Source organism: Syngnathus floridae, chromosome 2 (assembly GCF_059516105.1).
Source record: "Syngnathus floridae isolate MCC-2025c chromosome 2, RoL_Sflo_1.0, whole genome shotgun sequence".
NCBI classification, from domain to species: domain Eukaryota; kingdom Metazoa; phylum Chordata; class Actinopteri; order Syngnathiformes; family Syngnathidae; genus Syngnathus; species Syngnathus floridae.
Window position 1 is genome coordinate 9,801,275 of NC_142414.1, and position 25,025 is coordinate 9,826,299.

Here is a 25,025-nt window from a genome sequence, read left to right on the forward strand (position 1 = left end):
AGTTCTTCTCTTGAGATCTCTCCTACTCATCTGACTGCCTCATCTTAATGCTTCTTGAAGGCCAAGAGGCTGCATTGTCCAGAGGTAAAAGTAAAAATAAAGACTTCTACAGATGTTTAAATTCAGCACTGCAATTGGAGTGCATTAAAAAAAACATGAGGGGAAGTGGAGGATTTCTTTTTTTGTAAAAGCTCTCAACATGATCTCAATTGGAGACTGAAGCTGGATGACAAAGCAAATACAGGAATGATATGTTTTACTTTATAATGATACGTTTTATGCACAAACACAATGGGATGCATGTTTGTGAGCCTGCAAAGATTGCAGGCAGATGTGTAATTTAAAATCCAGCACTGGGAAAAAGAGCTGCAGCCAGGTCACACCAAAGCCTTGAGCTTGCTCTGCACACGTTATGTGTATTCTGTGTGTAGGGCAATGTCATGTTCATCCTGAGCGTGCACGCATGTTTCACTCTACAACACTTGCATGGCACTCATTTGACTCACCAACGTTTTGCTCATCAATAATGACATTTGAAATGACCTTTTGCCGGGTAATCCACAGTGATGGGCGCGTCATTGAGTTTCCGTCATTCACCAGCGGCAACCCCAGGAGTCCGTCATCATTAGTCCATCATTATTTCAGGTTTTGTCATCTCAATTTAAAAGAAAGAAAGAAAGAAAGAAAGAAAGAAAGAAAGAAAGAAAGAAAGAAAGAAAGAAAGAAAGAAAGAAAGAAAGAAAGAAAGAGAGTGAGAGAGAGACAGAGACAGAGAGAACAAACGGCCTATAGCACCCTTGAAAAGGCTCTGGGCCCGTCCATCACAATAATTGTATTCAGTTCCAGGTCATCTCTCACGCTTGTGCTTTACAGCTGCGTCTCACAGATGTGTGCTCATCGCAAGTATATCATTAATCATCTCATGCGTTTCAACTGTACAACGAGTTGGACAGAAAAAGCTGACATGTACTATATATGAGTTCATCACCATGACATGTCTGCCCATGCAAATGCCAAAGCCTAGAAGCATCGCCTGGCGTTATATAAAGGCTTGCAAATGTGGCAGATGCACACTGTGTAAGCGAACATTCCTGCATCAGGGCATGGAAGGAGGGAAAACATTACAAATAACCTGGGGATTCGAACATCGTGTGCTGAAGCAACGGGACTGTCAGTGTCGCTATTGCCAAATATTGTGCACCGAGATTAAGCTCGCCAACAGACTGGAAAGCCGTGAACAATGTTGCACTAACAGGGGCAAAATAGGTCAAGCGTGTTTCTCTTATGTGGGTTACAGGCGGTGCAGTCGCCTGAATATCTGGCAAAGCGTCTGCTGTGATATGTACAAGCTCATCCCTCGGGACATTCGGACTCATCCCTCCTTACACCCTACAGGTATACAGGACTGTCTCAGAAAATTAGAATATTGTGATCAAGTTCTTTATTTTCTGTAATGAAATTAAAAAAACAAAAATGTCTTACATTCTGGAGCCATTGCAAAATCAACTGAAATATTTTACTTTTATTATTTTAATAATGCTGATTATGGCATACAGCTTAAGAAAACTCAAATATCCTATCTCTAAACATTAGAATATTTCCTTAGACCAAGTAAAAAAAAAAGATTTATAACAGCAAAACAAAATCAAACATTTGAAAATGTCCATTAATGCACTCAGTGCTTGGTTGGGAATCCTTTTGCACGGATTACTGCAACCAATGCGGCGTGACATGGAGGCAATCAGCCTATGGCATTGCTAAGGTGTTATGGATGCCCAGGATGCTTCAATAGTGGCCTTTAGCTCATTTGCATTTACTCTGGATTTGATGAAACACAGTGGACCAACACCAGCAGCTGACATGGCTCCCCAAACCATCGCTGACTGTGGGAACTTCGCACTGGATTTCAAGCAACTTGAATTTTGCTCCTCTCCAGCCTTTTCTTCAGACTCTGGCGCCTTGACTTCCAAATGAAATACAAAACTTGCTTTCGTCTGAAAAGAGGACTTTGGACCTCTCTGGAACTGTCCAGTGCTTCTTTTCCATAACCCAAGTCAGACGCTTCTTCCGTTGTTTCGAGATAATTAAACGATCCAAGTGATTAGTTGAATACCCTACTAGTATACTTTTTCATGATATTCTAATATTTTGAGATAGGATATTTGAGTTTTCTTAAGCTGTATGCCATAATCAGCAATATTAAAACAATAAAAGGCTTGCAATATTTCAGTTGATTTGTAATGAATACAGAATGTATGATATTTTTGTTTTTTTAATTGCATTACAGAAAATAAAGAACTTTGTCACAATATTCTAATTTTCTGAGAGTCCTGTATATAATTATATAATAATTCCTAAGGACATGTTTTTATGTCATCTTTTTGCACCCACAGGTCATTTTTACCCTAAACCTCACTGATAAATCATGGACTCAATTTACCCTCACTGTTGTATCTCAGTGAGGCAAAGTTCAGAAGGACTTTCTCAGGGAAACTTTTTGGGTAATAGGCACAAACAATATATTAGTTGCTTAATTTACACACTTTGATTGGTTAGTGTTAGGATTAGGGTCAGAATTGGGTTTAAGATAACCCATTCCAAAGATTCAACTATTTGTATGGAAAAAAATTAAAAGTAAAATGTTCCTAATATGCTAACGGAAATATGTGGTTGTCGGAAAGTGCTGCAATACGACCTCCAGGACACAGGAAGGACCAGAGAAGCCGAATGTTTGACTCAATGGAAGCTCAGAATTTCCAAAATGTTAAACAAAGCTTGGAGGGCTGGGTGCACCCGCCCGCTTCACGCTTGCCTGAGCCTGAACACATGACAAGCAAAACCCGAAGGCTTGGAGGGGAGGCGGGAGCGAGTGTAGGCAATGCTGTGAACGGGAGATGTGCAGGAATAGCTCCTCAATGTTTAGATTTGTGCGTAAGCTGGATGTGTGGATGCACGACTCCTCTCCTTCCAACTCACCATCTCTTAAGCTTACTCACTATTGTTTCGCCAGACGACATGACTGCATGCTTCTTTTCCTTTTGTGTTGGTGGACCATGTGAGCCTCTTGAATGTAAGTGGTCCTTTGTTGTTTAAGTCACTTCCATTGTTATAGTTTCTTAGAGTGGGTGGTCAGTTGTGCTGTCATCTATCGTCAGGTTGCAGGAGGCTTTGTTGCAGCATGTAATTTGAGCTTTACATTTGAAAGCATGTGCATGCCGCTGTCATTGTTCACTTAAGAACTTCAGTCTGTGTCAAGTGAGATAGACTTTTTGGGCTCAAGTCTATCTATACTTCAAGCAACTGAGAATGAATATATTCAAATATAAAAAAATATTTTAGTAATGAAACCAAGTTTGTGTTGCATTTCTCCCAAGAAATCACCAAGTTGAACTATTCCTGCTAATTCATGCAAGTGAGTTTACTGTGTAAGAAGGTGAAACATATGTGATGGGAATTACACTTGACATCATCAATGAATAATACAAACATTGAATGTACACTTATATTAATAATGCAAAACTTTGCAAAGCCAAACGTGTATGGAGAAAGTCTTTCTGTGTGTGCACAAACGTGTCAGTGCCCACTGCACCGTGGTAGGCCTATAATTTTACTTACTGGCCAGTGACAGGTTGAGGTACAGCAACGAAAAAAAACCTGCAAATTCACGTCACACAATGTATATTTAAGTCAATTATGTTGTCCTTCAAATGATATTTTTTGTCCTGTAACACTGGCCAATTCTCATACTACCTTAGGTTAAAAAAAAGTTGTGACTAAAATGCATTCAATATTTATGAGAGGGAAGGTGCACAGTACATTTACAGGAATATTTAAAACTCTTGTTCATTTTGCATTTGCAGAATGCCAGTCTTGTGTTTGCTTTAAAAAACAGATCTTGCCATATTTGGAACCCAGCAGGGTTTTCTAAGCTTTGGGGGCATTGGCAGCAGTGGCTGCTAGTGGGTCCAATCTTTTTCATACCTTGCCAAAGTCCTCCCCAAAGACTCCAGATCTCGGCTGGAGATTCAAGAACTTGGCATTCAAATTCAGTCTTTTAAGAAAACGACTTTGGCTTCTTGCCACCACACAAAATGAGTTTCAATAAAGGGGAAGGATAGGGTGCCTTTAAATTAAAACCGAAGCTTTAACTAGGTGACATTTATCTGCCTTGTGGGCATTAACCTACATGAATAAGTGCATTGGTTCTACAAGTGAGAAGACACGGCGCTAATCACCAGCAAAACAAAGGCTGAGAGAACTAAAGCATTTAGCTCTGAGATAATCTTTGAACTAATCAACCATTTTCTCTGTTCCTTTATTGCTTCAGACACTCTGGTGAAAGTAAGTGCCAATCAACCACACAGCAAGGCATTACTCATGTTACATGTCACGGAAACCTTGTGTAGAGGCCACAAATATGTGGGACAATCTTTCCACATTGTAGAATGCATGATGCATCGTGGTTGTGAAGCTTAGTGCTTTACACAATTTTATTTTTTCCAGAGCATTTTGAACTGAGGGGGTCAATAGCTAAGTCTGTATATCGTACATAACACAGCATCGAGGCTGCAAGTCTGTGTGTAACTCATTAATGAGTCCACCAATGTGAATTGCAGCATGGAGCAATGGCGTCTAATGATTTAATCAATGGACGTTTCACGGAAATGGCATTCCTGTTTTTAGTGAATCTTCATTGTTTATACTTCTTTGTCTCTTTCCATTGTAGAGAAGTGGCCTTGCTGTTAACCAGCAATACTGTAGAGAGTTGTGTACCAGAGCAGTGTGTACTTCAACACAATGGAGCCTAAGAGGGTATCGATATGGGTGCAATATTTTGTGAACCTTTAAAATGCAAACATTAAAAACTGCTGACCACATCATGGTGGGAATTGAGATTGGGGTAAATAGGAGGAACTAGGAAATTTGAAATAGAAAATTGATGGCTCGATCATAATTTGCCTTGAACAAAGCAAGCATATTGGGTATTCTTGTAAGCTTTTATAGAGGACACAAATGTGAAGGCAAACATCTTTTGCAAGTATGATTTTTTTTCCAATATTTGGAGTCTAGTTTCTGAAATAGAAAATTGTTGGCTAGATCATAATTTGCCTTGAACAAAGCAGGCATATTGGGTATTCTTGTAAGCTTTTATAGAGGACACAAATGTGAAGGCAAACATCTTTTGCAAGTATGATTTTTTTTCCAATATTTGGAGTCTAGTTTCTTTCTAGAATATTATCTCGGGTTGTGCTGTAAAGACACGCACATCTTTCCTTTAAAGATCCCACTTTCCTGATTCAGACTGTAGTGCTAACGGAGGATAAATCAACATAATTGCTCCCATGTTACTAACAAAGACCTTTGCAGCTTAGCAGGCAATTGATTTGCTCCGCTGTTCGGCTTACATAGGGTTGCCCCTGTTAATAGGCTCTGTGATCAGTCAAATGCTGGTGTCAACGTTTGGCATTTGAATGTAAGTGGATCGATTTTGCCTTACTTCCGGGTTAGAATAATCGCTCATAGACAACAACAATCATGTTTTGTGTGTTATGTTTTGAAACAATTTTCTGTTCCTATAGCATTGAAAATGTTGTGGGAAGCTTGTTGCATTGTTGGCATTTGAACGAACCACCGGGGGAGAAAAGGCCCAGGAGATACACACACATTTGTTTGCTTACTGGAGAAGACTTGAGGGGTACCATGAATAGATCCCTAAAAGATTCAAAACAGCATCAGCAGACGGACAGATTATCAATAGATCGGTAGACAATGAGGCCTACTAATGCTACGTACTAGTCCAGCGGTGGCATAGAGGGACCATCATTTATTCAAATCATAATTTATGACTGTATTAGACTGTAGTCACAAGACCCTGACACCTCTCTTCTTTCATAAAATATGCATGCAGTTTGATTAATGTCACAGCTTTCCCTTTGACAACTCTAGCTCAAGGTCCTTTCTGATTCTAATGGCCAAAGCGAATACATAGCTTTTATATTAGGAAGTCCTCACATTTTATGTTACTCTCTATGTCATTTTTAGGTGGGTCCTGGCACATTATCATCGCATTGCAATACTTTCATTGCCCTCCTCAAGTGAGAGCTCCTCAAGAGCCTGACATTCTCCTATAATTTATTCATATTCCCACTTTGCACGCCAGGGAAAAAAAAACTCTTTTCAAAGCTGGGTCACTCATCTAAACTGGCTGCATTTGACAGTTTTTTCTGTGGAACTCAAACAGAGCATCCTCCATTTGAGGCAATAAATGACAATGTCACACTTACATGACAAGATCACATGACAGGACCAAGACAGATGTCGAAGCTAGCTATCTTCCTTCCATCAATTTACCCATCCTTCCCATTTTTCAATGCAATATTCACTGTACCTCTGGCAGGTACTTTGCAATTAACACTTTTGTAATTGATATAAGTGATATTTATTTTTAATGCATTATCCTATTTAGGATATAATTTACACTACGCTGTCTATTTTGTTGCACGTACATCACAGAGAGAAGCAGACCACATACAAGAAAGATTGCAAATGGTGGCTTGACCACCAAACTTTGCTTCGTGGGGGTTGCGCGATGTGCTTAAGGGTACAACGACAGCCAGGTTGCCTCACATTATTTTCCCCTTGCATGTTACAGCGTCTGCTCGCCATAATTTAATTTCAAAGAAAGGTATGCAACATGTCAATCTCAGCTCTCGGGTCATAACCCCATCATGGTTCATCCCTGCTACTGGTCTCACCCAGTGAGTCTTTGCCACATTCCAGTCATTCCTAGGTGCTTAAAAGGGAGACCTCATGCAACTGACAGTGGAGGCCCGTTTCCCCAAGTTCAGAGGAGCTGAGCACAGCTTTCTTCAAACCAGTCACAGAGAGCACAGCGAGAAACTAATTTAAAGGACTGCCGTGTTTGGTATCATAACGTGGAAAATAACATAAAATAGAGTTACATCTTCTTCATCTCGTGTCAATTTCCAAAGAATATTATTTTTGACTAAATTAAAGTTGTGCTTTATAAGACTGACACTGAACAGTATTTGGCCATCTGTTTCACGTCAGCGCTCCCATGAGACAAAATGCAATATCAATACAGGATGGGCAGGTTTGCTGGAGCTCCACCAATTGAGTTTATTCCTATTTGTTTATATTTTAGCGAGTAGAATGGTTCCAAAACTATTCGCCAATTTCCAAGTTTTGTGTAGGCGCTCGCTTATTTTTAACATGGATGGTAAAACAAGATGTTAAGGGAGAATTTCTGGAGTTAATTATTATGTTGTGATTCACATACATTGCATCAGAACTACATCACCTCTCACCATAAATCGTCTGGAATAGACACCAACCCACCACTGACCATGAACAGAAAATGAATAGAAGGATAAAGTGAACGCAGGAGATGTACTTTGAAGTGCTGATTCAAATTTAAAAAAATTACCCTGGCTAGAAGGTAGTGAGGTTCTTAACTTTTTTTGTGTTTCTTTAAGCAGCGACACCCAGCTGGGCATGCATGACAGAAGTCCCCAGAAGAACATGTCATGGTATATTGCAAGAGTGCATACAACCGTAGCACACAGTGTGAACATCGGAATTTACTAACTGTCCTGTACTAAAATCATATTATGTCTACAAAAAGAATGTCAGTAGTCCGCGTTCCTGTGGTGCATTTTGCCTGTAACTAGTAATCAGACCTCTCAAAGTTTAGGATAGACTTAAGAGAGACGTTACTAAAAAATGGAGTTATAATCTTGGTTTTATGCTGCTTTTCTTGAACTAAGCCCAACCACGTTGGTTGTCCGACTAAAGTGAATGCTAAATATTCGGAATGGCGTATGCTTTTATGGTGGCAGTTCTGTGGGCGATTAAAGGGCTGACTTGCAACTTGGAGATTAATCTAAGCTTCTTTCCTTTAGGGTTGTGTTTTTGTTCTCATCCCCTAAAACAGCTGCAACTTTAATATATCTTAAGGGGAATGCTACATTACAGAGGGCAAATTCGTTGTTGGGATGTGTTTGGCCTGATTTGATGCACATTATAATAGACACACATGCACATGTGAGGTTGTGGGAGTAATGCGCAGTATACATAATGGCACACAGGCCAACATATTTACATGGCATGTTTGCGTCTGACACATCTGACAGGGACTCGTAGAGCTGACTCCGCCCCACGTGAAGGTCCAGTGATTGGCCTATATAGAGGCCCGTTGGCAGATTTGAATAGGGAAGCCGGGTGGGAGGAGGAGGGATGGAGGCGTTGCACTTTGAGTCTGCCCTCTCTCTCTCTCTTTTTCCCTCTCTCCCCCTCCCTTTCTCTCCCCAGTGTCAGGATGCACTGGATTGCATAGGCAGGGTAGGAAGCATGTCATGAGAGGTGATGACACAGCCACGGAGCTGTGGCCACATCCTCGCAGACTCTTGTTTTGACTGCTGGCGACTTCTTTTTGCCTCGTACGCTCCCGCTGGAGCAGAGAAAGCTAAAGATAGCCATCCCTATGTTCTCTTGCTCTCCTTTTTCAGTTTGCTTTTGGATGATGGGATAATAACCATGTGGAAGGTAAGATGAGGGAAGGGATGAGGAGGATGGGGCATTGTTGCCGTTGTTTTCGTTTTTCCTTTTTGCTCTCTTGCTTGAAGTTTGTTCAGCTCTTAATGTACTTCAGACTAAGTTTCTTAGGGAATCCTGACTACATAGGAAATAATATTGCAGCACCTGCAACCACCAACAGGAAGGAGAAAGCAGCAACAATATGGTTTTGCTCCCCCTTCGTAGCTCAAATAGCTTTCACTCGTTCGGAAAGACCTACGAGTGTGTCTGTGTGTGTGTGTGTGGGGGGATTCTCCATTCATGCAGACGTGCATTTGTTGGGTCAGAGGTCACAGGTGCTGACTCACAGTCTCCGCTCAAGTTTATCCCAAACGTTGTTTCATGAGGTCAACTCTCAACTTCTTGCAAACTACGTCCGTCAAAGTAACCCTTAGTGGACCCTGTTTTATGTCTTGGGAAACAGTCATGCTGGAACAGAAAAGGGTTTTCCCCAAACCGTCGCGACAAAGTTGGAAACATAAAGCCATTCAAAATATCTTGTTTTCAGTTATGAATAATGAAGATTTAAGGTGGCAATGAGTGATGAAAAAGTATATATTTTTTAATCTAATGATTTCATAGATGTTTCCCAATACATACATACAGTGTTGAATTTTGGCTGAGGCAAAATAGGAATTTAGGTTTGGAGCAGAGTGTGCCAGCAGTACTGGAATGATAATGACAGAGCTACAGATGTTAGAGAATGCTGGAGGGCCATCTGTGTCCTGAACTAAGAGGCACTTTTGGAGTTGTTAATCTCACAACAGCAGTGGGACTCAATATTAAAATTTATATTGACTCAGATGCGTGCATCATTGTGGGTTTGGGGCACTTGGGTGTGTGTGACCCAGTTTTACTCATCAACTGTTTTTCTTGATGCTTGAAGGCCAAACCTAATGATAGGAAACAGTGCCTTGATGGATGCTGGAAAGGATGTCTGAGAATGCTGATTAAACATCTTATATTTCCTTACATTCATATTGTGTCTCTGCTTATAAGCCGTGTGAGAGTAGCTGGAAAGAAGCGAGGCAAGAAACTCCTACGTGTTTACACGTGTTTTGTGTGTGCGGAGCCACGTGTGTAACAGATGGGATGAGCCCCACCCCTCCTGAACTCAACCTGCTCAGGTCATGGGGCAACAAGGAAATCAACTGTGTGATATGTACCATGAGATGTGACATGCAATGTGGCTTATACAGGAAGGACTTTAGTGTTTTGTGCAACATTTGTCTGTGACCAATTTAGCACCCATGTTGTCAATGCTGTTTCCTGTTTCCCATGCATTACATGTTTCGGTGCCATTGTCAAGAGCGCGAGTCCTTGTGAAAAGCATCCCAGCTGTTAGTTAGACGTGCCCTGAAGCTAGTGTGAAAAATGTTGAAGATAAATATAGCTAAGATAGTATTGTGATGCCTTTTCCTCTGCAAGTGCTTTCTAATTGTTTGTGTACAAATAATTGCATCTTTAGTAGTTCATTGTGGAAAAAAAAAAGGATTAAAACCATGAAAAAGTTGAGACGTCCTTTACAAACACGTATAATCTTGCAAAAAATGTGCGTTTTACAAACCAGTCCATGTGTCTGCCAGTTGTGACGTCCAATAACTTTGGTTGGCAGGGTTAGTCCGAGGTTACAAATGGGTATTGAGTGACACAGTCAGAAAGGTGGGACATTATTACACTCAATATTGTGTTGTGAGAAGAATTTCTAAAACAGTTTCAGTATTCAAGTCTTTTGCCTTCCAAGACATCTCAGTTAAAGTGGCTCGGAAGTGTTTGTCACACCCAATCAACCTTTTTGTGCTTGAGGTCTAATTCTGGTTGCGGATAACTCAGAGACAATGCATCTCTCACTGTCGTCCATCAACATCTTTGACAACAAACATGTTTACATTCCCTTCCTTTGTTTTCTCTTAATGTCACATCTAATTTTGCAAATATTGTCACATCTAATTTGGATCATTTAAGCACACACACACAAGAAAACAGACACGTCACCCTCTGTCATACTCTGGATTTGCATACAGACTAATCCTGTAGTCAACCACCTCACAATATAAAAAGCTGCGATTGGTTACAGTCCAGCGTGGGTGGGAACGGATTATAGATAATTTTTCTGTGTGGAATTACACAAAGGCGATGTGTGTGCATGTGTGTGCGTGTGTGTCACATAATCAGACACTGACTTGCAGTGTTTTATGGAGAGGAAGAGGAAGTGGAGAAGGAAGGGGAAAAGGAAGTAGGTTAAGATATTTGACATCACTTAGCTATGAACCCTGGCACTTTGGGCTGCATGTCTGCACTGCAAAAGTAATCACGTGTTTCCTACTACTTTATGAGCATTTATGTTTACAGCAAAATAGGAAGTGTGGCGTCTGTAATGTACTACCTGTGACTTTGTGCTAAACTAGTGATTATTTTCTGATTGAGATACACGTTACAAGTATATCTCATTCATAAATCTTCCAAATGGGTGTGTAATGAGGTCCTGGTCAAGGTCAGTTTGCCAGGCAAGAGTCCTGTTTTCATGTCTGAGAAATTTAAGATACAAGCCATCATAGAATAGTGGATCACTCACTTTCATGTGTTATTCAAGCAAAAAACAAACAGACAAACAAACAACGAACAAGCAAACAAACAAATAATGCAGTACGTTAACTGTTTCAAATATTCTTGGATTTTCACAATTTGCAAAAAGGTTGAATTTAGGGTTCACTATTAACGTCTCAAAGAGGAAATCAACCCCAAAATTTAATAATTTATTATACATTCCTCCACTAGTCTGAACACAGCATTCTGTTTAATATTGCATTTGTGGGATATGAGTTCAGCAGCAAAATTCAGAGTTCAGCAGCAAAATTCACCTGTCTTTAATCTAAGGGGGCGGCCACTTGCTGTCAACTGACATCATGGTTGCCAGCTCTCAGGTCACAACTAATCACGACTCAGTTTCATAAAACTGGTGAGCCATGATTAGTTGTGCAACTGTGATGTCATTTTCACTTGACAATAAGTGGCAAATTGGCCGCACCGCTGAGATGGATAAAAACAGGTGGATTTTGCCTGTTTAATTCATATTCCACAAACCAAACAATGGGCTGCACAGAACATATGAAAGTAATGTAGTTAATGTAGAAGCTAACCTAATACAGCTTCATCTACAGCCTGAAAGCTGCTATGCGCCTTCCAGGCCTGTTTGCTATATTTGCATGTTTAGTGTGTCCTGAGTGACACACACATACGCACACTGGGGTCTGATTATGTGCGTCGGGTCAGCGGGGATGACCTACTTTTTGATTCTGCTCGCCAAATGGTGGGCGCCCTACCCTTCTCAAAGTATGTTTCTCTTCAGTAAAGTAATGCTTTAATAAGCTTTGTGACAATCAGAATGCTGGAAAACACACTGGTGTCAACATGCATCTGTCAGTCCAATAACTCACACATTTACTTACTATGTGGACTCAAAGCTGAAATACTTGCAGGACGTCCATGACTTGTATCACAAATAATAACTACATCGCTGGCATACTGTTAATAGATAAAGTTACTCTACATGCGTTATATTGATAAGTGATCATTTTCTGACAATATAAGTACAATTAGATTATTTCTCATGGCACTAAGACAGGACCCTAGTTAAGAATCATTGCTCGAGACCATCAAAAAACAAACACTAAAGGAAAGTGTGACTGTAAAAGAGTGTGTAAACTTTTTACCCATAAATGTACATTTTCAATGAGGGGGCACTACTTCATTAATTGAATCTGTATATCGTCTCTGTGTTTTTTAAATTAGTTAACTTATTTCAAAACCATGTCTGCCATTGCAATAGGTCTGCTCAAGCTTGATTCTGCTGCCCCCATGAGGTCATGAGATATTGATGCATGCTTGATCCAACAGTTTCCTTCACTTCATATAAAAAAAAAAAAAACTTTCTCTATGGTGTTGATTTAGTTTGATGGTTGTTTTATGCTTTTTTAACTGATTCCTCTCTCGCCTACAGATATTTGAGTGGTTCCCCTGGATTTTACTGACATTGTTCCTCGCCCCACCTGGTTTTCCCTGAACAGGATGGACACTCTAGAGTCAGAGCTCACCTGCCCAATCTGCTTGGAGCTCTTTGAGGACCCACTGCTGCTCCCCTGTGCCCACAGCCTATGTTTTGGGTGTGCTCACCGCATCCTTGTCTCACACTGTACCACTAACGAATCGGTTCAAAGTATCAGCGCCTTCCAGTGTCCCACGTGCAGATATGTCATATCCTTGAGCCCTGATCGTGGACTTGAAGGACTCAAGAGAAACGTGACCTTGCAAAACATCATTGATAGAGTTCAGCAGGCCTCAACATCAAGTGGCCTTCCTCTGCCGCTGCCCCTTCCTGCCCCTCAAAGTGGGCCCAACTCGCCTGGTGAAGAAGACAGCGAGCGGTTGGCTCTGGTCCCCGTCAGTGCAGCAATGTCGAGCCCGGGAACGCCTCCAGAACCGGTCCAGTGCCAGTTTTGCGAGCAGGATCCGCCAGAGGAGGCGATCAAGACATGCGTGACGTGTGAAGTGTCGTACTGTGAGGAGTGCCTCAGGGCCACTCACCCTAACAAGAAGCCATTTACTGGACATCGGCTCATTGAGCCCATGCCGGGCTCCCACCTGCGAGGGCTGCAATGCTTGGAGCATGAGGAGGAGAAGGTCAACATGTACTGTGTAACTGATGACCAGCTCATCTGCTCCCTCTGCAAACTGGTGGGAAGACACAGAGACCACCAAGTGGCAGCACTGAGTGAGCGCTTTGAAAAACTCAGGGTGAGTGACTATATTTTGAGATTATTGATGTATGTTTTATAGTTTTAATAGCTCAATAGTCAAATAAGGAATAAAAAATATATTAGCCCTACCCTTTTGTGGAAAGAAATCAACGGTCAAATAAGGAGCAGAAGAGCAAGGATGTCATTTGTCACACTTAACATGACCCGTCAGATTGTTGCCCACTGAGGGCAACCAACAGATATCTTAAAAAACTTAAGATATCTGTTGGTTGATCTGATCAGTTGTATAATATTTACCAACATTATTGCTCTCAACTGATTTTTTATTTTGGGCTGGCTATCTATTTGGTGCACGTTATAAACATTACAATCACATTACACCCAACAAGAGACTTACAATTTGAAAAGCATAGAGGAAATAGTGTATGTTTACTATTTGAAAAAACAAAAATTTTCTTACAAATAATATAGTTACGAGCAGGAAGTAAATCTAAGATTTATTTCGACTGGAGTTGAGATTTTATTGTTTTTGTCATTAGACAATTACTGTGTGCGGTTTGTGTGCACATAACCATGTGTGCAGTACCACTATGGACACATGTAGCCGGACCCTTAATTAATGGAGAAACCTGACAATTTTTGATGAGGTAGCAGGGTAATGAGTGTCAAATCACTCGCTGGGTGTTAGATGGGGTTTAATTGAGCGGAGCTATACTGTATGAGCTATACTCTATATGAGTATTTGGTAGGGATGGCATTGTCATTCCAAGAGATGATTCAAAATCCTGCTTGCATAATTATAATAAAGCTCACTGACATTGTCAGAGAGATATTCATTTAACAGTATGTCTACTGTTGTGTTTGGTGCACAACTGCATTATAAGCAACAGAGATTATCCGGAGGTCAAAGTGTTAAGTGTCATCCACTCATGCATTTATCAACCTAAGGCAAAGCTTTGCCCTGAATACTATACTGATTGCTTGCACAGAAACATTCACATCACCACACAGAGGAAAACTGAACCCACAGTCTGCACACTCATTCATTCATCTGAAAATAAATCTATTATGGTGGAACATTTCCTGAGAAGTCATGTTGCATTTATGCAACACAACATACATAATTTATTTGTTTTTTTTTTCTGTCAATCAAGACTTTGCATGACTTGATTAGACATTTCCTAAAGGCTTCTCCCATGTAAGAAAACTTTTATAATTAAAACTTAAAATGTGACCTCTCACTCAGTTTTTTTTTTTTTTTACTTCCATTTGGACTCTGTCAAGTTTGAGAAAAAAAAAACTGTTGTGACCCATTTCACGGTTCCTACTTTTTGCTCTGACGTGATGTGAATTAGCAATATCCAACATCTTTCATTCTGAATCGCTCACATATGCATGCACACACACGCACACCCACACACCCAAACACACACACGCACACAAAAAGCATGCTGGATAACTCCAGTAGTTTCCTTTTTCATTTAAAGTCTGATAAGAGCCATAGGGGTTATTGTTGAAATAACCATCCTTATCCGAGACAAAATTACCCACAGGCGCATGTAAAAAAAGAAAAAAAAACACACACATCCAAGTCCTGGATGGTTGGTGAGAGTGGGAACAACCTCCAGGATAAAAGATGCGAGCTGCTGTGTGAGCACACTGGCTTCATTGTTAAGATTTATTGTGTTTTTCAGTAATCCATTAGCTTTAATCAACTGCCTCAAGTGGGGACTGCATCATTTGGTCATTTTAAATGAGGAAGTACAGTTTATGTGCTATAGCTGGCATTGTATGCACGTGTGCGGATAAGCTTATATGGATAAACATATGCACATAAGCATGTGCAAAGCCAAACAGCAAAATGTTAATATGAATGACAGGTGGGCAAGGATGTGACCTGCAAGTAAAGCATCTTCATATCCATTAATGCTTAAGAGCACACAAAGGAGGGCAGAGTGGCAAGGCAGTATGCAATCATGTCATATGTTTCCAAAGGAAACATTTGTGCTACTATTGCTTTTGTGTACCAGCATCGTATTAAGGCCATCCTTTAAGCTTCCTATGCTACGATGAGGTTCACCCATTAAGACAAACTACGCAAATCCCTCAAATCTCTTGCTGTTTACTCTTGAGTTTCAGAATAAAGCTGACCTCAGAAGAAATATTCGATAAAACATGAGAAATGTGATCTTGTTTATCACTTTGAACTTTTAAAGATATGCAGTTTTTGTTCTTAGCTTCATTAGGATAGCTTGTGGCAAGATGTAGCTCTTTTAGAAAGGCACCACAGAAGCACTCAGCTTGGATTAATTTCTAGGAGGAAAAAGGAGTTCTGCATGGGACAGACACAGCATCAGATCAGCTTAAGCATGCTCGATTTGGCAATTTGGTGAAACTCTTGGATTTAAAGGGCACAGCATGTAACTCTTCCCTTGCTGGCAACAAGTATAGGGAGATGATCGGAAAATAGAAAGAGGAAAAAATACATATATGTATATACTGTATAAGAAAAAGGAGGGAGGACATCCTGTCACCTGTTTGCCGGTTCGTTAGCCGCGAGGGCTGCGTGCGCTCATAGGAGGGTAAAAAAGCTTTAGATGCCTAATTTGCCGCTTGGCTGGGTTTGCGCATGGCTTGGTGCTCAGTGGAGCGGCTGTCCCACTCACATCCTCTGCTAGTGCAGGACTGTGTATAAGGATCGTACGGGACAAGATGAGGAGGCATTGCAGGGATGAGGGTTATCACCCTCCTGCAGAGGTATGGAAATACACTTGGAAAGTTACTGGGATGCTTTGACATGGCAGAATGTAACAGAATGAAAGGGCCGTACATTGATATGTCTGTTGTTTTGTTGAAGAAGGTTGTCTCAAAACTTACTTGGCTTTTGAAAACTCAAAGGATGGATTGCCTCTTGCTTTCATTTGAGGCTTCACTGTTGTTTTTCTTGAGTGGATTCCTTCTCATTAATGTCAACTCAATGTCTTTTTCTCCAGCAAGCGTTGGATTCAAACCTGAGTAATCTCATCAAGAGAAACAACGAGCTCGAGTCGCTGATGGGAAAACTGATTCAGACTTGTCAACATGTGGAGGTAAGTGATTTCCTGAGTCTTATTGGGATCTGCATCATCGGTGATCAGTCACATATTGTTAGATTCACCGGGCCATGGGATTAATTATGTAAATGGTATCATGTTTTCCCATTTTCTTTTGCATAACTGCAATATGAGATTATTTTCAGTCGATCAATCAAGTCAATCTTTTCCTTTACTCAACCCAGGAAAATAAACTATAACATCATAGAAAATTGATTTCAATGGCATTATGGCGTCATAGCACTCACTGTCTGTCCACGTCTACATAATTCCCTAAATTATTCAGAACACATAAGAAGCATAATTGCACGGTTCCTGGGATCATTTATTATTATTTAGAAATTGGCTTACAGTGTAGGTTAAAAAAAAAAGGAAATTAGTACTTTATTGTGTGGCTGAGCGTGAGATAGATAGATTTGGTGTTATTCATTTTTTGCAGCTTGATCATTTTACATGCATTAAAAAAATCGAGGGCAGCACATCACATCTAGCAAAGATGACTCTGGTATTTGTCAGCAGCTTGTTTTTAAACCCGCACACTGACATTACATACACAAGCGCTCAAAGAAGCTTTTTTTTAAGAAAAGCAACGCCCGTGGGTTAAAACTCCAGCAGCATCTCTGTGGAGTAAATGGAGAGTGACGTTTTTGCCTGACATGTCCTTTAGAAACTACAAAGAGCCAGTATTGTGCTTCATCAAGACTCTGTAAAGCCAAAGTGTGTTTGTGAAGATAGCGCTCTGTACTTTGTGGTGAGTTGAAGCTAGTTTTGATGATGTAGGAATTTGAAATTCGCCCCCAAAATGAAAAAAGCAATGAATAAATGATGCACAAAACAAGGGTGAAAAAAAATTGTCTCACTTCCCCGTTCCCTCCGATCGCTCTGTGCATTATTGTTCATACACTCCAGACTCCTAAAATAGCCTGAGGAGAGTCCATCTGAATTCTGTTGTGTTGGAAGTGTGCTTTGATGTGGGTTGGAATCGTCATGCCGGGTTACACTAGAAATTCACTGCACTGACAGTCCCTCCGGCTGCTTCAGTATTTCTCATTGGCTTTATTACTAAGCTCACTTCATCTGCATTGTAAAGTGGTTGAACGCTCTCCAGTTTTTTTCAGTAAATGAATCACTTGATCAGCATGTCGTGTTACATTCTGTCATGTGGTCCAGTAGGCTTTTCCAACAGTCCTTAAATACGCTAATTCTGTGCATTGCACACAATGTGCTTGGCATAACAACTCTCTGGATGCAACTAATACTCTTTCTGTTTGGCTGTAGCATATCTAAGGTGTACTACTTGAACGTCAATTTAAGACTCCATTTTAGAATCAGGATTTGCACTTTGGAAGCCCAACGCTGCCATGGCAACAATTCCAGGAAAGGATCAGACAGATGGGCAATCTGTGATTCGAACGTTAGAAGATTAGATTCATGTCTGTTGCATCTGTTGTACAACAGCAACAATAATGCTAATTATAAATACTTAGGATGCAGGAAATATTGGTATACATAGAAATAGGCATATCATTGTGAAGACAGTGGGCCTGGGATATTAGCATGGGATAGTGACCGGGATGACCGGTGAATAACAAAAATCTGCATATGACCGATGCTCTTTAAAATGCATTGTCTACTCCGCGATATTCTCACAGAGGTTAAAGAAGTGTCTCACTGTGGCTTTCTTCGCAGGTGAATGCATCCCGCCAGGAGGGCAAGCTCTTGGATGAGTGCGACACTTTGATCGACATCATCCAGCAGAGGAGACAAATTATTGGCAACAAGATTAAGGAGGGGAAAGTAAGGGGACTCAACAGTGGGAATACAAATTGATCATTAAAATACTTGCGAGTCCTTGTTTTGGGTCAAATGCAGTACTCTATTTTCTCACTATGCCTTGACTTATTTATGGCATGACGTCCAAACAGACTGACTTCCTAAAATAGGTCCTGCAGCATTCAGCAGTGACTAAGCATGTACTGTAAACTTTTCATGATGCATACAATGAGACTTTCATGATACATAGCACCATTCTAGAATGTAGTCTCATTGGTATGGTAATAATACCATTTCATCAACATATTTTTATTCAATACAGGACTAGGCAGGATCAGTGGGACTCTAAATAGTCTGCAATGCTTGAAGTACTTTCAAAGCATCAGATTTGAATAGAGATTACAATATTCATGCCAAATTGCTGAGGACATGTCCCCTGCCCTAATTTCAGTGTGACCTCAATCTGTCTCTTAAAATCTCTGTCTGTCGTGAAAGAGAGTGGAATAGGTTCTTATTGAAAGGTCATAGTTCCATAACAGACATTTACAGACAAATCTAGAATAAGGAAAACTGTCAATACAAAAACATTGTAGTTGGGATCATCATCTCCCACTTAAGCATTGTCACATTGTTTAAAACTGTTTTGTATATGCACAAAAATCCATCCATCCTTTTTATATTATTGAGTTTGTGTGAACTGGAGCTATACTATAGTATGTAAGATAAAGGTGGCTAGACAAAACTGATTTGCTTTCATCTCACAAATTGTACGTTGTCGGCTGATCAATAATAGATTAATGTGCATGTTGAAGGTTATCTTGCTGCAATGCAGGGGGGGGAGGTGTATAGTTCTAGAAAGGTCCAGAATATAAAAATGTTCAATGGACGCCAGCCTCAGGAAGGTACAAACCTTTCATTGCAGTTGTAAGGCAATGAGACAGGGCAGTGACCTGGACTTTTAGCTCAGCAGTTAGTGCTCTGCACTTCCAAGCTGGGGCCGCCTGGGCCGCGTGTACGGTCCCCATGTAGCGTGACTCTTTCGTTACCCTCAGTGTCAGGCTCGGCGGACTCAGGTTTCCTCTTTGACTCCTCTGATTTTGTTGAAAATCTGGGACACGGCATGGATTGGCCGTGGAAATGTCTACATTCATCCCACAAGGGTGCACAAAGGTTCAATCTCCACCGTCATGCTCAATTCTAAAAGCCATAGTCTAGCAAAATACCAAAAGAAAGAAAACTTCACCCGTGTGCACAGTAAGACTGTGCTTTATGCCAGACTTGATGATTCCTGTCCTTATACTGTCTTAGCCACACTAACACAGGAGTGTGCTATAAACAAACAATGTGTTGGAATTTTTATATTTGTCACTCCATGGTCTCAACTGGTTTCAACTGGTAAGTGTGCCAAAGAGTGACGTAGATAAGTAAAGGTGCAGAAAATTCAACTAGAGAAGGTTACAGCTATATAAAGGCATAGCTCAAATTGCCTACCTAATTATGTGTGCCATTATGAGGCCTAATCTAACATTAACATTTCTCATCATAATGTGTAGATAATAACATTAATAGCTAATAACAAACTGGTAGATGTTAGTTTGAGGTTTTTGAGACAGATCCAAAAGTGGTTCTGCTGACATGGTTCTAAAAAAGAAAAAAAATAGTAGATACCGCGTCATTCTCTCCTCACGATTATAAGACACAATGGCAATTTAGCAGAGCGAAGATGGCATTTAAAGGAAGGATGAATGTGATCAGCGTTCAGGGACTTTTAAAAATCAACATCAATCTATGTGCACTCCTGCAACCTGTCATTTCCACTTTTTACTGAGCATTTTTTCCACTCCCTACTCAGGCGCAAAGGCTACGCAAGCTCGCCCAGCAGATCTCCAACTGTCAGCAGTGTATCGAGAGATCCTCTGTGCTTATCACACAAGCTGACCAGACACTGAAAGAGGGCGACCACGCCCGCTTTCTGCAGACTGCTAAGAGCATCAACGACAGGTCAGGCACTAAGGAGAGGACAATGTGAGACAATAGGAGTCAGTTTGAAAACTTTCTGTGTACTTGATTTTCCCTCACAGGGATTAGATTTCCTATTTACCCGAACCTTATCCCATTTGTCTTAAACCGTTCAATTGATTTATACGGGGTATGTGCCACCCTTAATAAAAAAAAGATTGATTTTCCATAATTTTAAAGGCACATTTTGCTGAATATATTTAAAGTATATAATAACATGCAGTATTTGGGTTGGGCTGTTTTAGGATTTCCATGGCAACTGCATCAACCCAAGTGCTTATTCCTGAGATAGTCCTGACAGACACATTTGACAACTTTGCCCTGGACTTCTCCAGAGAGAAGAAACTGCTGGAAAATCTCGATTACCTCACTGGTAAATCCCAAACCTAATTTCGTCACATGAAGGAATTCAATTTTAATTTGCACCACTTTAATGAGCCACAAATTTTCAATATGTAAGTTCCAAACAATGTCTCTTTCTTTGGGTTCAAATTCAATAAAATATTTTTCACTACCCTCAAAACTTTTTGAAAAGTTCTAAAGGTTTAGATTCATTTTTTTGAATTCATTCATTTCAAATTCCTTTGAACTGTCTTTGAGCAAAAAATGAGAGGAACGCCATATTAATAACTTCTTAAAATTATTTGACAAAGAATTTGTGTCTGCCTTAGAATTATAAGTGTGCAAAATTATACATTTGAATAAAAAGTATGGATGAAACAGAAAATTTGCAGCTTGCCTAACTAAGTAGTCTGTTGGTGTGTATTTACCACCAATCAAGTCAGACTTCTTGCTTTTTTTATAATGAATTAGAACTCAAATGCTTAGAAAGACATTACATTTCATGTTTGAATATACAACTGCTACGTGAAAACGGGCTGCTTGTGATTTGCATGCACAGAACATTGCACATGAATATAACAAAAGTCATAATGGCCAACAGCAAATTTTAATTGGAGATGGCTCTATGTGTCCCTTAATGCATTTTTTATGTAGATTTCAAGAATGTACTTTTACCTATTAACTTCAGGCAGTCCTATCATTATGGTTCGTATATAACAAAAATTTTATTTCTTGCCTCCACAGCTCCGTCTGCACCGTGTATTAGGGAAGAGCTATGCACAGCATCCTATGACACTATCTCAGTCCACTGGACATCTGATGATGAATTCACAGTAGTGTCGTACGAACTCCAATATGCCATCTTCACTGGACAGTCAAATATTGCCAGTAAGTTTTGTGTTGAACGAAAAAAAAAACCAACAAACCAAAATCTCTACCTAAGCACCAAACACCATTTAAAAATGTAATTCAAAAGGTATCCTGACACAACATTGTGCCTCATTCAAATACCTAGTATATACCATAATTTCTGGACTATAAGTCACACCTGATTATAAGAAGGCACCAGCTAAAACTAGGGGAAAATCTTGTTTCGTTCATATATAAGCTGCACCGGACTCTATTTCATCCAATTTTAGTCATCTCTTGTTACTTTCAAATCTTTCGTCTCAGGTTTGTGCAACTCATTGGAGAGCTGGATGATTGTGCCTAATATCAAACAGAACCACTACACTGTACATGGCCTGCAGAGTGGCACCAAGTATATCATCGTTGTCAAAGCGATTAACCAAGCAGGGAGTCGAAGCAGTGAACCGGGGACTCTGAAAACTAACAGTAAGTTGCCATCTAAGGAAAACTCAAATGAACACAGGCCAACCTCTAATGAAACCTAATAGATGACGTATTTGAAACATTTTCATTTACATTATCATTTTCTCCACTTAGCCACAGATGGGTTTAATTATTTCCCTTCTGCAAACCTGAAATTAAATTAACCGTGAATAAATGAGGTGTCCTTTGAGTGATCTTGCATGCTATTAATCTCAATGTGGTCATGTTTCAGCATCAATTTGTTTTGCAATTCCACCCCTTCTTCCTGGCAGGTCAGCCCTTCAAGCTGGACCCCAAATCTGCTCACAAGAAGCTAAAAATCTCACACGACAACCTGACGGTGGAGCGTGACGAGAGCACATCCAAAAAAGGCCACAGCCAAGAGCGCTTTTCCAGCCAGAGCAGCTACGGGGTGGTGGGGAACGTTTATATTGATAGTGGGCGGCACTACTGGGAGGCCATGATTGGGGGAAGCACATGGTGAGTTATTTTTTTGACCATATGTCCATAATGAATGTTTTTCTGTAAAAATGGATGACATGGTATCGTGCCATCCAGGAGCTTAGGCAGGAACCCAGAAACCTTTCAAAAATGCAAATCAACAAGTTTGTGTTTTTTTACTTGGTCATTGTTGTGTCAACATGTAACACCCCTCCCCCTAGGTACGCCTTGGGTATAGCATACAAGTCAGCGCCTAAGCACGAGTGGATCGGCAAGAACTCATCCTCATGGGTGCTCTGCCGTTGTAACAACTCCTGGGTGGTCCGCCACAACAGTAAAGATCTGGCAATTGAGCCATCGCCCCATCTGCGCAGAGTAGGCATCCTCTTAGACTACGATGCTGGCCAACTGACCTTCTACGACGCCGTGGGCTCTCAGCATCTACACACCTTCCACATCTCCTTCGTGCAACCCGTGTGTCCCGTGTTCAACGTGTGGAACAAGTGTCTGACAATCCTTTCGGGCCTCCCCATTCCTGATCATCTGGAAGTACTAGAGCCTCAAGAATAAGCACATCCACACCTAGCCAAGTAACACTTGTCCTGCACTTGATAGTTCCTTTTATTTGCTGTGATTTTCTTTGGCTACTTCCCCAAAAGTCAGCTACTTAGAGTTGAGATAATCATACTGTATTGTTGTTTTTGCCTCTGTGACAATCCTAACCTGAGTGGATGGTTAGCTGTAAACATTCCAAATAATTCCACATTTTCTTTGCAGACATTCCCACACAACTTCAAAGGAGTTTGCACAACAGGGATAAAGGGAGAATGTATGGAAATTATTTTCAATTTCACACTATCAGTGACACTGTTTTACATTATGGCTCTTCTTGACAAAAGAAAATGACCAAAGTAAATACAGCTTAACTTTGATTTTACTGGCTTCGATGTTATGCGACTTTATGTCTAACGCAATTTGGTCATGGACCCCACTGATTTTGAAGTAGTATTTTAAATGGCAGATATGATGACCGTGCGAACCTAAATGAGTAGCGCGTAAACCTTAGCACTCTGCTTATGTTAATAGGACACGACATCCCAACATCATCGCTACCCAGATTGGTAAAATAATAATTTTTAATAATTTTATTGGATTAATTTTCACCTAGAACAATGATGTTGTTCTCCAAATGCAAACGTGTTTGTTTCTTAGTACATATTTCCCTACTGCAATTTCCCGATACACTGGCTCTGATTTTATTACACTTCCAAGACTATCTCAATAACGTGGTTTTGAGGTAACGTGATTCCCAAATTCTGGACCCATGTGCATGTAAAATTGAGGTTCGGCTGTTAAGAGTTCTGTTATCAGTACAGATGATTTTATAATATAATTTCTCAAAGCATTTTGGAAAAAAAGGAGAAAAAACAGAAACAAAAACAAATATGTTTACTCTATTTGGAGCTTTTGACAGCTTGTATTGGGAAAGCAATGAATTTGTATTGCTGGCAATGATACTTCTTGTTGGTCTGTTGAAATGCACACTCTATTCTCTGTTTTGGCAAACCGAGTTGTTGTTGACGACTTATCCTGAACACACTGCACACACTTCAGATACCGATTTTCACACGGGTCTTAGTTGTTTGCTAAGATAAAAGGATTGACAGTGCCAACAATGACCTCACAAAATGAGAGGAGATTTGCAGTACTTTGTGTGATTGTGTAAATCACCTATAAATAAATACAAAAACCTAATAATTTTACTTTTCATAAGAAAATTAATTTTAAACAAGACAGTTTACTTACAAAGAGGAAGAGACAGTTTAGATTCTAAAGTCCTTAATTTACTTTTGATAGCAATTAACTGGAGCTTCTCAGTGTAAATACTGTAAAATTATTTGCTTGTATTTTGTGACGATGATGTTTTGTTGTAAAACCTGGTCCATCTTAAGGTGTGTGAATTCTGTGTTTCCATGGGAATACATTAACTAGCTGTGTCATATATATATATATATATATATATATATATATATATATATATAATGAAATATTTGCACCAGTGTTCTATCTTGTCTGAATGGACAATGGTGGAAAATGGGGTGGGGAGTGTCGTCTTCCTCAAAAATAAATATTTGCACACTGACAACTGACATTGACAACTGATTTCTCCCCTGTTAAGTTTCAAAAAATGTTCTCCCAATGTTCATGAATTCTCACTAAAGGCATAACCAGTGGACAAGGATAGGTGTGCATGGTTTTCTACAACTACACAAACAATTTTATTTGAAATTTAGTTAAACCCTGCGATTAAATGTGTTTGCCATCCCAGTTACTTTCCTCTGGACTGTCTGGCAAATAACTTGTAATTAATCAATAGAGAAAATGAATTTATTTGTTGGCGGCACAGCGGTACACTGGTTAGCACGTCCACCCCACGGTTCAGAGTAGTAGTCCTTCTGGCCTGTGGAGTTTGCATGTTCTCCCTGTGCCTGTGTGGGTTTTATCTGGATGCTCCGACTTTCTGACACATTCCAAAAACATGCATGGTAGGTTGATTGACTACTCCAAATTGTCCGTCGGTGTGTGTGTGCGAATGGTTTGTTCGTCTACGTGTGCCGTGCCTGTGTGACTGGCATATATATATATATATATATATATATATATATATATATAT

The 25,025-nt window shown here is 40.2% G+C and overlaps 1 protein-coding gene across 3 annotated transcripts; it reads left to right on the forward strand.

The window, feature by feature from the left end:
- Positions 1–2,876: 2,876 nt before the first annotated feature.
- LOC148401634 (E3 ubiquitin-protein ligase MID1-like) lies at positions 2,877–24,497 on the forward strand. Of its 3 annotated transcripts, XM_088369326.1 has the most exons (11): positions 2,877–3,070; positions 4,328–4,341; positions 12,596–13,389; positions 16,346–16,441; positions 18,134–18,241; positions 20,070–20,218; positions 20,482–20,609; positions 21,323–21,466; positions 21,752–21,913; positions 22,183–22,390; positions 22,573–24,497. In XM_088369326.1, the coding sequence occupies exons 3-11, from the start codon at positions 12,664–12,666 to the stop codon at positions 22,919–22,921; spliced, it is 2,070 nt and encodes a 689-aa protein (XP_088225452.1). In that variant the 5' UTR covers positions 2,877–3,070; positions 4,328–4,341; positions 12,596–12,663; the 3' UTR covers positions 22,922–24,497. The 3 variants fall into 3 exon arrangements, with proteins under 3 accessions (XP_088225452.1, XP_088225451.1, XP_088225450.1); XM_088369325.1 differs by lacking the exon at positions 4,328–4,341; XM_088369324.1 differs by lacking the exons at positions 2,877–3,070; positions 4,328–4,341 and adding an exon at positions 8,324–8,565.
- The last annotated feature ends 528 nt before the right edge of the window (positions 24,498–25,025 follow it).

Excerpts from the sequence above, each read along its gene's own strand:
- LOC148401634 (XM_088369326.1), top strand. The coding sequence starts at position 12,664 with ATGGACACTCTAGAGTCAGAGCTCACCTGCCCAATCTGCTTGGAGCTC. Across the intron at positions 20,219-20,481 it reads GCTAAGAGCATCAACGACAG|GATTTCCATGGCAACTGCAT; the intron begins GTCAGGCACTAA and ends GGGCTGTTTTAG. Across the intron at positions 22,391-22,572 it reads ATGATTGGGGGAAGCACATG|GTACGCCTTGGGTATAGCAT; the intron begins GTGAGTTATTTT and ends CCCTCCCCCTAG.